The sequence below is a fragment of the Dreissena polymorpha genome, chromosome 14 (genome assembly GCF_020536995.1).
Source record: "Dreissena polymorpha isolate Duluth1 chromosome 14, UMN_Dpol_1.0, whole genome shotgun sequence".
Taxonomy (NCBI): Eukaryota; Metazoa; Mollusca; class Bivalvia; order Myida; family Dreissenidae; genus Dreissena; species Dreissena polymorpha.
In genome coordinates this window covers 43813265-43828173 of record NC_068368.1, presented here as the reverse complement: position 1 = coordinate 43828173, position 14909 = coordinate 43813265, and the positions used below count along the sequence as shown (strand labels likewise).

Below are 14909 nucleotides of genomic sequence, written 5' to 3'. Positions count from 1 at the left end.
AAAGGGCATATGAAATTAGTACACACACATTCTTTTTAAAATTAAATTTCACAAGAAAACTGTTTAACCAATAAAAACTGACATTTATGGAGGAGGCCAATTTAAGTTAATTCAATTATGGAACATTATCAACCCTGATCTGAAAATGATTCATACCAATGCAGCATAGTGTGCAATGCCAAACACTGGGTCTCGATGCTTTGACTTCTTGTAAAGGTCAGCTTTTGAAAACTGCTTGTTCATCTTTTCAACAAATGACATGTCCGTGGTCTTTGCCAGGGATGACTCTTCCTCCAGCAGGGAGAAAATACCCATAGGCCTCTAGAATAGACCACAAACAGACGTAATTTATTGATAACGGTGACAAAAAGGAAACTTTAAAATAGAACACAGATAAACATTATTTATTACAGTATCTTCTATGGTAAAGGTGAAAAAAGTAACTCTAAAACAGAACACAAACTACTGCAATGTTAACAGTAGCTGCTGGGACCAAGGCAAGTAAAGGCATAGCCTACTTGTATAAACTCTTACCTTCTAGAAAGTGAATACAGAACATGATGACCTTTATTGATTAACCAGAAAATAAAATGCACTTTGTAAGTTATTTCTTTAACAGTGTAATAGGATACTTCAGCTTAAAACATCGCTTAATATACACTGAAATATTATGTATCAAAGTTTTGCACTTAGATATTGATATGTGGAGATACACATACGTCCTATATGTAGATATAGAATTATATGAGCCTCGTTCTGCGAAAATGGGGTTAAATGCGTGTGCACAAAGTGTCATCCCATATAAGTCTGTGCAGTCCTAACAGGCTCATCAGGGATGACACTTTCTGTTTGTATGGTATTGTTTGTTTAAAGGAAGTTTCATGTTAGCAAATATCCTGTTTAGGCAGACAGCATACTCCCTGATTAGCCTGTGCATTAAACCCTGATTTCCAAGAGCAAAGCTCATATGCATGGATGCCTCAAGAGTAAAGTACTGGTTCTACCCATGTAACATACTCAAAAGATTTCAGGGTCGCCGTGGTGTAATGGATATGGTGTCCGCCTAGCGACCTGGAGGTCACGGGTTCGATCCCCACCGTGGGAGCGTTCTTGTGAACTCCCCCAAAGACACCAAGTACTGGTTCTAGGCCCAGGAAACGGACTCGAGAGCATTTATATAAGCTCTAGGCTTTCGATGCAATCGAGCTGAAATAAATAGGTTTAAACAACAACAAAAAGAGATTTCAATCAGCTTTAGGTCTTTGATGCTATCCAGCTAAAAATAGACAGGCTTTTGACCTTGAAGTGTGACTTTGAACTTAATATCACTTGACTGACTAATCCCTCTTGCACATCGCTTCATGACCTAAACAATTTCTTGACGTGTGTTTCGTGAACATCCATGACTTGTGTTGTGGATTCAAAAGTATTACGAACAGATTGAGGAAATTACTATAAAACCCTGTCTCCCTTCGCAGCCTCTGATTATAAATAGTTTCAAAATAACTGGTTCAAGTCTGGAGTGACTGCTCGCAGAGTTATGCTTTGCTGATAGTGTTTAACAACTGCGTACTGGTAAAGTTCAATCTAGCCAACCATTTAAGAGATATCTTGTTAATTTAAACGAAAATTGGTGCAAGTGGACAAAAATGTTCCATGCATTTTATTTCAGAAGAATAATCATTTTTTCATTAATATTGTAATTTGAAGGCGATATTACTGATAAAGCATAGAAACAACATTTAAACTAAGGCAAGTAAGTAAGTATAGACTAGTAAATTGTTATTGTTTATATTCAGGATTTTCCGAGCATACGCACTGACTGGTTGGTAAAAACACTGGTTACAGTAATGTTTAACATGTATAAAGGACTTTTGTTTAGGCAACAAAACAATAAAATAATCCGAAATAAACATCAAATCTCTTAAATAATAGCGCAAATAAATCATAATTAGTACAAATAAATTTGTATTCATAAATATATTTTCTTCTTTATAAAAATACGAATTAGTGATGGTCTCATTAGTTATTAGCATCAGAGTAAACGTGATCGGAAGACTAAATACTGAAAATCCCAAAAAACTAAACAAATAAATAAGCCGTATTCTTTCTTATAGTAAGATTTTCATAAATGATATTTAAAAAATAATGAAACATACAGAATAAACAGTAAGGTTATCATTTTTAGTACAATATAATCAGATTCAAGGAAAAAACTATTGGATAAAAGGTGTAATATTCTATTTTACACAGCAAAACACATATTTTACAAGTATTGAGCACAATCAGGGCCCTTGTTTTGCACTTTTTACCGCCGAATATCGGCGGCTTCCCCCATGAAAAAAGTATACTTTTTTCCCCTTTTTCAGCTAGAAATTCCCCCTTTTTTATACTTTATACCTATGTTGCCAGCTGGTATAATGCTACTAACCTTTGATTAAATGTATACTTATGTAAATCACATTAAAATATAGCAATTTTAGGTGTTGAATGGTTGGTGAAAAGATCTTCTAAAATTCCCCTTTTCGCCCAAAACAACGTGAAATTCCCCTTCATGAGGGATGTGGGTGGCTTCCCCTGGCGGCAAGAGAGGGCCCTGACAATGCTCATGACGTCATCATAAACAAGTCAAACATCAAAAATCATATTCATTCTCGCTAAAAATGCAGCATTGCAGCAATAATATGACATTATTTCTTTTAACATTGGGGCGTTATGGTTTGATAAACAGAAAAATAGATAACTGCCTGATTGTTTTGTAAAATATCAGGCTTTGCCGGAATCAAAATTAGGGCTTGGCAAGCTTCACCATTATTTTATTCTAAGCTCCGCCTGATATATGACAAATCTAACAGGCAGTAACCTTTTATTATCTTTGTATCATCTAGACACTAGTTACAAAATTATGATAAGCGAAGCAAGCGCCAAATGATGGAAAACAATCATACAAACTCTTCAAAACAAACAATGTATTTAAAATAAGTTTTAATGTGAAAACTATTAATGACAATATATTAGCTATTATTATCCCTCAATAAGTCTTCCAATGATGATTGAAGCCACTTGAAAGAGCAAATAAATCAATCAATCAACTCGTTGATACACCTCTAATAAATCAAATTCTAAAAACATCATGAGTGATAACATATTTATTTTTTTTAAATAGAAGTATCCACATTTCAAAATAATTGATTCATTGTAACACAAAACTATTACACAAACAGCTTTTGCCAGTTATATCACTAATAACTTCACAAGACACATATAATATATTTTGTAACATAGCACTTATTGACTAACAGCTAATATTTATTGTAAGTTTTATAACTCATGATTGCACACATCAGATTCAAGAATGATAAGCTATTTCACTTTGTACACCAGGATCTTGTTGTTGTTATTTTGTCCCACAATAATGGAGTCAGTGGTGCTGTTGTAGCAGACTGACCATGGGAACAGAAGCCCATCCCTCTTTGTAGCCAGAGTGGCCAGCTTCCTACTGCCCTGGCTGTCCACCTGTAGGATAGTTTTGGAACACCTTCCACATAACAGCACCTGGCCTGCAGGTGTCACATGTACACAATTTGGCCATTCCAATTCAGGGTCCATGAAGATGGAAAGGACTGATCCATCCCTGGCAAGGGTGAGGAGCTTGTCCTGGGGGAAGTTCGTGATATACAATTTGTCACCTGTCAGGCTCACTGCACAACTCCATACTGCAAAACAGAATACATTATTTCAATAATTGAGCATAATTATGAGTGAAAATCACAAAACCATACTGTATACATGTATGTGTAAAAAATTATTAACTAAGTTGTGTTTTTAACTTTTTCTTTAGGACAATAATGTAGAAACAAGAGGGCCATGATGGCTCGCTCCACTGTTTTTTTATGCAAAAAAAGCGTGCAATGGGCATGGGTTGAAATGTACTCAAGCATGTGACTTTCTCTGTCCTTCTAAAGAGTTTGTTTTTGTTTTGAAAACAGGACTTCCGGTTTCAAAAAGGAGAAATTGCTCATGACGAGCAATTTCTCCTTTTATCACAATGATTTCTACCCCACCCATCCAATGTATAAATAGTCCTTTACAATATTATTTCTCGTCTGCAATCTCTTTCAATTTGGGGCAGTCCAAAATGTGTCGTTTGGTAAAGGGTTTTACATTTATGGATAGTTAATATGTTGGTCTACCTTTCACGCTCGACATGTATGCATTTATCTCTTATAATTAAAAAGTTAATCCAAGAGTATTTTGATAAACTTTTAGTTTGAGAAGAAAACAGTTAATTCATCCCATAATGAATAAATAGCAAAAACGCATAAATTTGCAAAGTTCAGCGACTTCCTGTGGCCATGTTTTTTGACGAATTAAATTTTCTTGAACAACTTTTTAATGGGAGCCTTCAAGGGATGAATCTGGCCCCAGGGGCATAATATGAACACACTTGGTAGAGAACTATAAGATGTCACTACATACCAAATTTGGTAGCCCTAGGCCCAATGGTTATGGATAGGCAGATTTTTTAAAGTTTGCACAAAAGAGGCTTTATATAGGCATATGTTCAGTTTTGTGACCCCCGGGGCAGGGTCAAATTTGAGCCCAGAGGAATAATTTGAACAAATTTGGTAGAGGACTATTAGATGTCACTACATACCAAATTTAGTAGCCCTAGGCTCTATAAATATGAACAAGAAGATTTTTTAAGTTTGCACAAAATAGGCCTTATTTAAGCATATGTTCATTTTTGTTACCCCCTAGGCAGGGTCAAATTTGACCCCAGGGGCATAATTTGAAAAAGCTTGGTAGAGAACTTTAAGATAGTAATAATAACTAAATTTGGTAAAAATAGGCCAAACGGTTATGGACAATAAGATTTTTAAAGTTTTAAAGCACAAAAAAGGCCCAATATAAGCATATGTTCAATTTTGTGACCCCTGGGGAACAGTCAAATTTGATCCCAGGGGCTTAATTTGAACAAACTTGGTAGAGGACTATTAGATGTCACTACATACCAAATTTGGTAGCCCTATGCCATACCGTTATGGACAAAAAGATTTTAAAAGATTGCACAAAATAGGCCTTATTTAAGCGTATGTTCAATTTTGTGACCACTGGGGCAAGGTCAAATTTGACCCCAGGGGCATAATTTGAACAAACTAAGTAGAGAACTATTAGATGTCACTACATACCGAATTTGGTAGCCCTAGGCCCTACGGTTATGGACAAGAAGATTTTTAAAGTTTGCACAAAATAGGCTTTATATAAGCATATGTTCATTTTTGTGACCCCCGGGGCAGGGTCAAATTTGACCCCAGGGTCATAATTTAAACAAATTTGAAAGAGGTTCACCCCAGGAACATTTGTGAGAAGTTTTATCAGAATTGGACTTGTAGTTTAGGAGAAGAAGATGTTTAAAGAAAAAGTTAACGCACGCGCGTACAACGGACCATGACATAAGCCCCGCTGGCCTCTGGCCAGTGGAGCTAAAAACAACCAATATGAAACTTTCCTGTCCAGTACTTTTTCACCAGTTACAAAAGCAACCTGTTAAAATTATAATCACATAATTGAAGTTTTTTATTTTTTTATTCTTGTTTGTTTGTTGCTTGCAACAATGAAATACAAATTATTTTATATAATATATATATATATAAAAAGTCTAATAACATACAATGTTACACTTGTATGTTTATTTGATAACAATGAAAAATAAATAACAGGTCAAAAACTTTTCTTTTTACAGCCATGCACTTTCTTTTCATAGACCTGTCTTGGAGTGACAAACTATTTGTATGAGTAATATTGCAGAATTTGGAGTTCTTTGCTGTTATAATATGTTCTTGTTAAAGAGATAAAATCAGCATGGTTCTTACCTGTCCATTTATCTGAGTCATCCTTGTGAAGTGTGCTGACTAGTTTACCATCCAGCAAGTACTTGTACAGGGAAGTACCAGAGGTTAACAACAGGTCTCCTTGGTGATAGGCAATACCATAACAGTGATGTTGAAACCTGAGCTTTCTTTCTTTTACCAGCTTGTTGTTTTTGATTTTGATAAACTGGACCTCTGCACCAACAGTAACACAAACCTCACTGGGTGTGATCTGACATATGCACAGTGATTCGTGTGATACACTACAGTGACTCACCAGCTGGTACTGCTGGTTTAGCAGCTTGACATTATTATTATTGCTGTCTACAACGAGGACTAGTCCAGTTGGGAGAACACATATGTCTCTGATACAGCAAGTTGAATCACCTTGTGCGCGTACATCATACTCAGACTTTCCATCAATCTTTATGATTTGGTCTGGATTTCCACGCACTGTTAATGTCTGAGTACTGTGCTCAACACTTCCAAGACCTGACAACTGGGAAAGGTACTGCATAATTTCACTATTAGGCTGAAAAGTTATTGAAGATTTAACTTGAACAAAGTTCTCCTTCCGATATTTTTCAAACTCTTGTATTTCCTCCTCACATTTAATGCTGGCTATAACAGAAAGTTCTTGTTTGCTTTTACCACTTATGTCCTGAATAGCATCTCTAAGTTGTTTTAATTCCTTTCAAAAAAATATACATTTGTCAACATCACTTTTTAGAAGGGCTCGCAGTTTGGTAAGAGTATCTTTCATTTCCTTCAGTGTCTTCTTTTCAAGCAGGTCTAAGGCTGCAAGTATTTTTTGCCGAGTTTCCTGAATCTTGTGTAACTGCTCATCATATGAAATTTGCACAGACTGAATGCTAGCCTCCTGATTGTCTTGAAGCTTCTTTAGTTCTGCCAGAGTAGTTTGGATAGTAACTGATACTTTTTTGAGGTCTGTGGAGGTAGTTTTTACCAAGTCTGATAAAGCCATCACCGTTTTGCATTGCCTGCAAGAAAACAGAGTCAGTTTTACTGAAAACAAATAATGAGTAAATGATGAATAAGTACTAATTTTGTCATCTTAATCTAGGCAAATCTGGTAAATAGGTATTAATTATTTTTTTATATCTTTAATTATGTATTTGATAATTATTTCTTTTATTTATTTATTTTTTTACCTTATATTAACTTATCCAAATATCATGACTTTTATTATCCCTTTATTCGATAAGTATTCGTGACGCGTTAAGGCTGTAAGTTTATAATTTCACCAGTTAAAGCAGGACCATCTAAATGGTATGGTTTACCTCTAATTTAACTGAAGCATATATAAACATGTTCGTAATCTAAAACCAAGTTTTGAGTCCATAAGCAGGAGTTTCAATTGAAGCAGAATCTTGCTTTTTGATGGGCACATTTTTTAGTGCTCAAACGGGTACCAAAAAAAAACCCGAATCCGCAGGTCAAAAAAATACTGGGAACGATACCAGTTCGGGTCGCAAGCTAAGAAGTACAAGATTACATGTTGAACGTGTAGTAAATTAATCTTTTTTAAACAAGTGAAGTACAATCACATCTTTTATCATTTTAAGCAGTGTTGTTATTACAATTAGTCATAAATGAATAGAAGTGACTCACCAAAAGCATTAACGTCCAGTTTAATTTGTTATACACATCCCAAAATGGCGACATTAAAAAAAACCATACTTGTATTATAAAATATATCAACTTCAAAATAGAAAAGGCAGTTAGAGATAACAGTGAAAGTTATTTTGGCTTCTCTCCTCAAAATAAGATAAGCTTTATTTTTGCTTGACAAGTTGTTTTTCCTATACATGCACTTTTGATCGCTATTCCAAGTAATACATGTACTAACATTTGCTGATTAAGTTCAACAACGTTGTGTAAACCTAATAAAAATTTATAAGCAGTTCAGTATTTCATTCATAATTAAATAAATCGAAACAATAAAACGTATAATATTCTTAACAATATACTTGACAAACAGTTGAATATTTAAGAACGCTAAAACATGCTATGAAAATTAATGTAATTTTATTTTAATTAACTTATGTATTATCTGACCCGACCCAAATTTTCTAGGGTATTCAGATTTTGACCTGACATGAAGAATATTTTTGACCCGTGTTAGCCCTAAGATTTTCATACTTTGACTCTTACAAGTAATCATCCTTCCATCATTTTGACACAAATATTACCAAGAAGCTTACTCCAAATGTAATTTTTATCATAGAATTGTGTTGTTTGTCTTGTATTTAAATTAAGTTTATGCAATACAACATTTGCAGGGCATTTTGACAAATAAACAGAATCAATGTAAATATTCTGACTCCTGAAAATTTAAATTCACCCATGTCATTTCCAAAATCTATTTTAATCCCTGATAAGACTAACCTGCTTAAAAGAAAGTTAATGATTTTATTAATTGCACAAGTTCATTTTAAAGTAGTCAAAAACCATACTAAACAAAATTATGAAACAAATGATAAAATACCTGTGATTAAGCAAAGCACAATTATTGCAGCACAGCTTGCTATGGTCTTTGCAAAACATTGCCAAGTTTTCCTCCTTATGAACATCACATTTAAAAAGGAAATCTTCCACCTTCTTGGCAACTGGCCATTTCTTCATATCATTCCTTCCATGAGGAGAATGTTTCTTAAACAACTGGCCGTGCAAGTGAATACATTTTCGGCAGAAAAACTTTACGCAAGATTCACAATAATAATCAGCCAATTCTTCTAGTTTCTCCTCTTCGCAGGTCGAACACAAGAAGTCTTGGACCATGTCAGATCCTTTTTCAATGGTGGATTGCGAAAAGGTGGCCATTTTGTAGATCACTGAAGCTTTTTATCTCAAACAATAAGGTATCCTAAGGCTCATTGAATTCTAAACTAAACAAAACACACCAATCTCATATTGTCCAATGTCTATGAACACATAATGTTCAGCTAAACAGAGTCAAATAAATATCAACCTGAAGTTTGACTTTCTTTCTCCAGCAAACAAAGTATTCACGTCACCAGTCATGTGACAAGTAGGGTAAGATTAAACCATACCAGCCCATAGCAGTGAAAACAGGTTTATGTGTGCATACAAAGAGGAAGTATTTCATTTCAAGGAATGTTTTCAATTCATAAAGCAACCAGGACAACTTGATTTCATGAGTAGTATAAACAAGAAACCTTTAACTGTGAATTACTTAAATTTGTTAACAGGCCAATATTGGGTTTAAAGGTAGTGTTTCAATGTTCATTGTTAAAGCAACCAGAAAAAATAAAAAAAACAAGAGATGCCCCCTATTGCACCGCTTTGAAATAAAATTTCAATAAATCATTTGGCAGGTTAAGAAATTATCTCCCTTTAAAAACTTATTACTTCCATTGGATTGTTGTTTTTTTATTATTTTGACTTTGAAAGATGACCTTGACCTTTCACCACTCAAAATGTGCAGCTTCATAAGATACACATGCATGCCAAATATCAAGTTGCTGTCTTCAATATTGCAAAAGTTATGGCCAATGTTAAAGTTTTCAGACGGACGGACGGACAGACAGTTCAACTGCTATATGCCACCCTACCCAGGGCATAATTAAGTTGTTAAATGAAGAGAATTAGTTACATGAAAACTACAAATATGAGGACCATTGGCCCTAAGGCCCTCACCTCAGACAAAAGGAACTAAATTATTCAGAGAAGGACTGGTGGACTTCAGAAGATTAACAGTACTATATGAAACATAAATATATAATTTCTAGGCACACTATTATGACTAAGTTTTGATCATTCAAAATATTTCCAACATGTAATGTATATTTACATATATGACCTAGACATCATCTAGATACAACTTTTGATCAAGTTTGATGAAGATCGAATGAAATTTTCGGGACAGACAGACCGACCGACAAAGTGACTCCTATATAGCCCCCATTACCAATGGTAATGGGGGTATAATAAATATGTTTGAACTAAAGTGGCCATTTGGCAATTATATACTCTCCCTTTTCATGAAGCATTAAAATATATTTTACTAATTTTATTGTTTTACAAGCATAATTTAAGCCACACATTTGTTAGAAACTAGGGATGGCAACGGTTATTCGGTTAACCAGTTATCCGTTTCTTAAGGAGGTTAAACAGTTACAAAATTATTAGTTGGTTACTCTTGCAGAAAACACAATTTTTGGTTGAACGTAATAAATGCTCAAATTGTTAGTTTTGTTTTACTTCATTTCACTGTATTGGCTAATCCGCTTATCTTATTGCAAATTATCGCCAATTACCACTCCGTGATGCCCTCCTGTGGATCAAAAGCCATTAAAGTTGTAAACCATCGGGGTGCAGCGAATAAATGAGCAGGCACACGAGCAATTAGCACCTACTCTGCAGTGTGAAATCAATAAAGCTGGACACGGTGATTACACCCGATCACTGTTGTATTAACAACTATTGCAAACTTAAACGCCCTAATAAAGACAGGCCTTATTGAATATTAACAGGCCTTAACAACAGAGGTTTGGAAACCACTATGCCCATTGCAAAATATATTTACCCTTATTGACAATTGTTATTAATCGGGAAACTGTTAATGCATGTAATTCTTAAAAGATAATAAGTGTTAATAAAACACAACATAATTCAAATTCTGCACTAGCTTTTATTGATCAAGATGTAGAACAATAATTATGTGTAAATGAAATGAAGCTAATATTACAACAAAGAAATATCACAATTCACCAACAAGCATGTAAAAAATGTCAGAAATGACTTTCTAAAATGACTAAGTATTAAATTCAAAATGTATAATAATAAATTTATAATTTGAATTCCCAATTTCAAGGACCAACACAATTTGTAAAGAAACAGTATTTAATTGATAAAATGGTTAAAGTAAATAGGTTACAAGACAATCAACAAGACAGGGTATATTTGCATATACATGTAATTGTTTATAAACATATACGTTTTTCGTGTGTTTTTTTTCATTTATGTGGTACAACGACAGTCGGTTAACCTGTTAACCGCTCCAATATCAAAACAGGTTGCCGATCTTGAACTTAGGAGCATTAAACTAATTTTTTCACAAACATAATTGGAACCACACATTTTTTATAAAAACCAACATTTGCACAAACCTGAAAGAGCATATTCAGGAGCTCAGTGTTGTTGCTGAACTTGATTTTGGGTGCCTTGATGCCCTCTGTTGTGTACTCCTGGAGTTCCAGGGAGAAGATGTGCTCATTGAAAAAGTGTTGCAGTCTTTCATTGGCCGCGTTGATGCACAGCTGCTCAAAACTGTTCACCTGGAAGTGCTCAAAGCCCGCCATGTCCAGGATACTGATAGTGTAGTGCTCACCTCCCCTGTAAATGAAGGATGACAGATGTGATCAGTGTTATGCTTTTAATCAACAGTTTAGGCTCTATTTCACCAGTTTTAGGCTTTAATTCATTAGGTTTTGGCTTTAATTAAAACAGTTGAGGCTTTTTTCAACAGTTTTAAGCTTTAATTCAACAGTTTTAGGCTTTAATTCAATCAGTTTAGGCTATATTTCAACAGTTTTAGGCTTCAATTTAACATTTGTTTGGCTTTAATTTAAACATGTTAGGCTTTTTTCAACAATTTTAGGCTTTAAATTAACAGTTTTAGGCTTTATTCAACAGTTTTAGGCTTTATTTCAACAGTTTTAGGCTTTTTGATAACATATTCGGCTTTTAGTCACAATCCAGAGAAAGTTTATTACACTTTATTCTGGTAAAGATGCCATGAAAGTGAAAATAACATTCAACATTTCATGTTGTGTAAAGTGAAAATAATATTCAACATTTCATGTTGAATGCAGATATTGTTAATTACCATTTCTGTGCATACAGATGTCATTGATAACAACCCCTTGTAAATTCAGAAGTAAATTATCATATCCCCTTTCAAAGCAGTTGGCATAGCTTATAAAATGCCTAATGAATACTGATACAACTAGAATTTGTCACTGTAGTGAGGAATACCACCTGACGCCGCATTTAGTAATAAATAGCAATTGTAACAATGATCAAGAGGGCCAAACACATGGCTCTCAGCTGAGACCCCAAGAAACTTACCTGTTCTGTGCAGGTAGTATTCAAGATTTCACACAAAAACTGCCCCAACACCTTCTTGTGAGTCCATGTCAATGAGGTAAATATTGTAATCTGAATGATGCAGGATGGATGACACAAACGCCAGACATGTGTTCCTATGTTATTTTGAAGAAGGCCTTAGAATTTGACCTAGTGACTTTATTTATGACGCAATCTACCTGGTCTCGTCCTCGTGCAACATGAAGTTGATCTGCTGGACGATCCATGAGAAGAGTTTACTGTAGAGGGCCTTTGCCAGGGCGTCCCGGCCGTCCACAGCCTGGTTGAGTGTCTTCACGTACACAATCCTTTCACCTGTGGAAAATAATTATATTTTGTATTTGTGTATTTGAACAGTGTGAACGGTGATATAAATCAGCACTAGCTAATATAAATAAGACAGAAATGTTGGAATGTGGGAGAGTCTAAATGAATGCATTTATCAGACAGACAGACAGACAGACAGGCAGGCAGGCAGGCAGGCAGGCAGGCAGGCAGGCATCTGTGAGCAATATTTTATTTTATCAAGATAATATTAGTTATGCAATATTACTTCTTTTGAACATGAATACTATGAATCAAACGCAAATTGATGAAGTACTAGAACTCAAAAGACAAAATATACCCGCAGACTAACCAACAGACCAAAGTACATGTTTATCAACCTTAACCATGATAAAAATGTGACTTACATTTGTTTCTGCTTCATAAATGAAATATAAAGTCATATATACCTCTGACCCAGTTTATGTTTGCCATCAGCACAGTTATTAAGTCCTCTGCTTGAACAGACAGCAGTGTGGAAGCTGCAACAACAAATTATTTGAGCCATGGTCTGAGAAAACAGGGCTTAATGCAAGCGCATAGTGTTTTCCTATATGAGTCTTGCTATGTGAAAATGGGGTTTAAAGCATGTGCATAAATTGTTGTTCCAGATTAGCCTGTGCAGTTTGCACAGGCTAATCAGGGACAACACTTTCCGCCTTTATGATATTTTTTGTTTAAAGAAAGTCTCTTCGAAGCAAAAATCAAATTTAGGCGGAAAGTGTCGTCCCGGATGTCCGCACAGGCTTATCTGGGACAACACTGTATACACATGCATTATGCCCTGTTTTCTCAGAACGCAACTCATATTAGCTTGTGCAGTGCACACAGACTAATCTTAAACAACACTTTCCCCTTTGCTGGTATTTTCATTTAACCCTTAAAGCGCTGGAGCTGAATTTTAAAGGCCTTTGCAAACAGTTTGGATCCAGATGAGACGCCACAGAACGTGGCGTCTCATCAGGATCCAAACTGTTTGCTATTCTGATAGTATTCTTTGAAAAAAATTGAAGAAAATGCTAATTTTAGAAATTCAGCAGACGACATTTTAGCAGAAGACAAATTACCCAGCATGCAAAGGGTTAAAGGAAGTATCTTCTGAGTGTAAATCCATTGAAAGTGGAAAGTGTCATAACTGATTAGCCAGTGCAGACTGCACAGCCTAATCTGAGAGGTCACTTTACACACCTGCATAAACCCCGTTTTCCAAGGGCAAGGCTTATGACATTTTCCAAGGGCAAGGCTTATGAAGTGTTTTGTTATGATTACATTTGAAAAAAAACCAAATGTGTTATTATATCAATCTAGTATTATTAGTTGAATGAGTAAAATACGTAGAAGGTCTTGAAAATATTAGTAGAATAAGAAATTCGAACAACTTGAAGATTACTTTCAAAATTCATTGATAAAATAAATCTTAAAATCTACTATAAAAAAAATCCATTTTTAGATTAGTTCTGATCATCTTGAACTTGGCTTATTTAATGCTACAACTTAAGATTTTACTTTTTAAGAAGCTTCTTGCTGAGGTCATCACCATAAAGCTTGCCAGGAAAGTCTCTTCAAATCAAACTAAATTTAAGAACTTTTTTATTAGATTCAAGTTTCAAAGGCTTCATTTTCAATCCTATGATACTGATGAGCAGCAAACAGCATAAAACCTGAACAGCCTGCGATTGACTTGCAGGTTGTTCTGGTTTTATGCTGGTTGCATATACCTGGCAGCTATATTCACTTTGCTTGAGTGGACAAGGGTTAGGAGTATTGTGACCCAAGACATACCAAAGTCTAAAGTTTAATTCACTTAAATATCACTTAAGTTATGATTCCCTTAAGGCGTATTGTGGTCAAGGACATACCAAAAGTCTAAAAGATAATTCACTCAAATATCACTTAAGTTATGATTAAAGTGAAATTGTATGATTTTGTCAAATATTAAAGAATTTATGTAAAATGTGTAAAAAACTTATTATTAATATATTTCAATATAAATTAAAATTAAAGTTAAGATGAACATGTGTTGAAAAATGTGAAATAAGCAAGATATTTAATTCTGAAATCAAAAATGTCTGTACAGTTGAATTCGCCAGCATGTATATCATGCATGTATGATGTGAATCTAAATTTAGTTTTATAGATCATTTAATTTCCTGCAACGATATCTATTCATATGACACAAGAACACTAACTCTGATCCTAATAAAAAGATGAATGCTTCGGTTATTGTACGAAAATATGTACGAAATATCTTTGCCGCATTTGGCTCGGGGCGCTAATTTGTCTTTGCGCCATTTTATGAAATTCATCTTCAATGTATAATTTTTCTTGCCTGTTTTGTGTTCTTGTAACATATTTTAATCAATATATTACAATTTAACACATATAATAATTGTACAATATCACTTAAATTATGATTAGGAGTAGTGTGGCCGAATACGTACCAAAGTCTACATCCTCCTCGTTCATGACCATGACCTCGTCCGACTCTGGCTCCACCGCCATCTCCACGTTACAGAGGTGTAGGATAGCAGCCAACAAGGCAAACACTACATCCATGTCCTAGGGAAGCATCAGAGAGTT

At 34.7% G+C, this 14909-nt stretch overlaps 2 protein-coding genes across 4 annotated transcripts in view; both read right to left on the bottom strand.

Annotated features, from left to right (window-relative positions):
* LOC127858402 (myosin-IIIa-like) overlaps positions 1-14909 on the bottom strand; it is a 75982-nt gene that overhangs the window by 41382 nt on the left and 19691 nt on the right. For all 3 annotated transcript variants that reach the window (XM_052395535.1, XM_052395538.1, XM_052395536.1), the window contains 5 exons: positions 14771-14888; positions 12740-12811; positions 12185-12320; positions 11027-11252; positions 157-321 (listed from right to left, as the gene is read on the bottom strand). In XM_052395535.1, coding sequence (XP_052251495.1) covers positions 157-321; positions 11027-11252; positions 12185-12320; positions 12740-12811; positions 14771-14888 — 717 coding nt within the window. The remainder of the gene's footprint in view (positions 1-156; positions 322-11026; positions 11253-12184; positions 12321-12739; positions 12812-14770; positions 14889-14909) is intronic.
* Positions 1776-7262, bottom strand: LOC127858407 (uncharacterized). The gene is made up of 2 exons (XM_052395544.1): positions 5877-7262; positions 1776-3716 (listed from the first exon to the last, which is right to left on the bottom strand). The coding sequence occupies exons 1-2, from the start codon at positions 6388-6390 to the stop codon at positions 3364-3366; spliced, it is 867 nt and encodes a 288-aa protein (XP_052251504.1). The 5' UTR covers positions 6391-7262; the 3' UTR covers positions 1776-3363.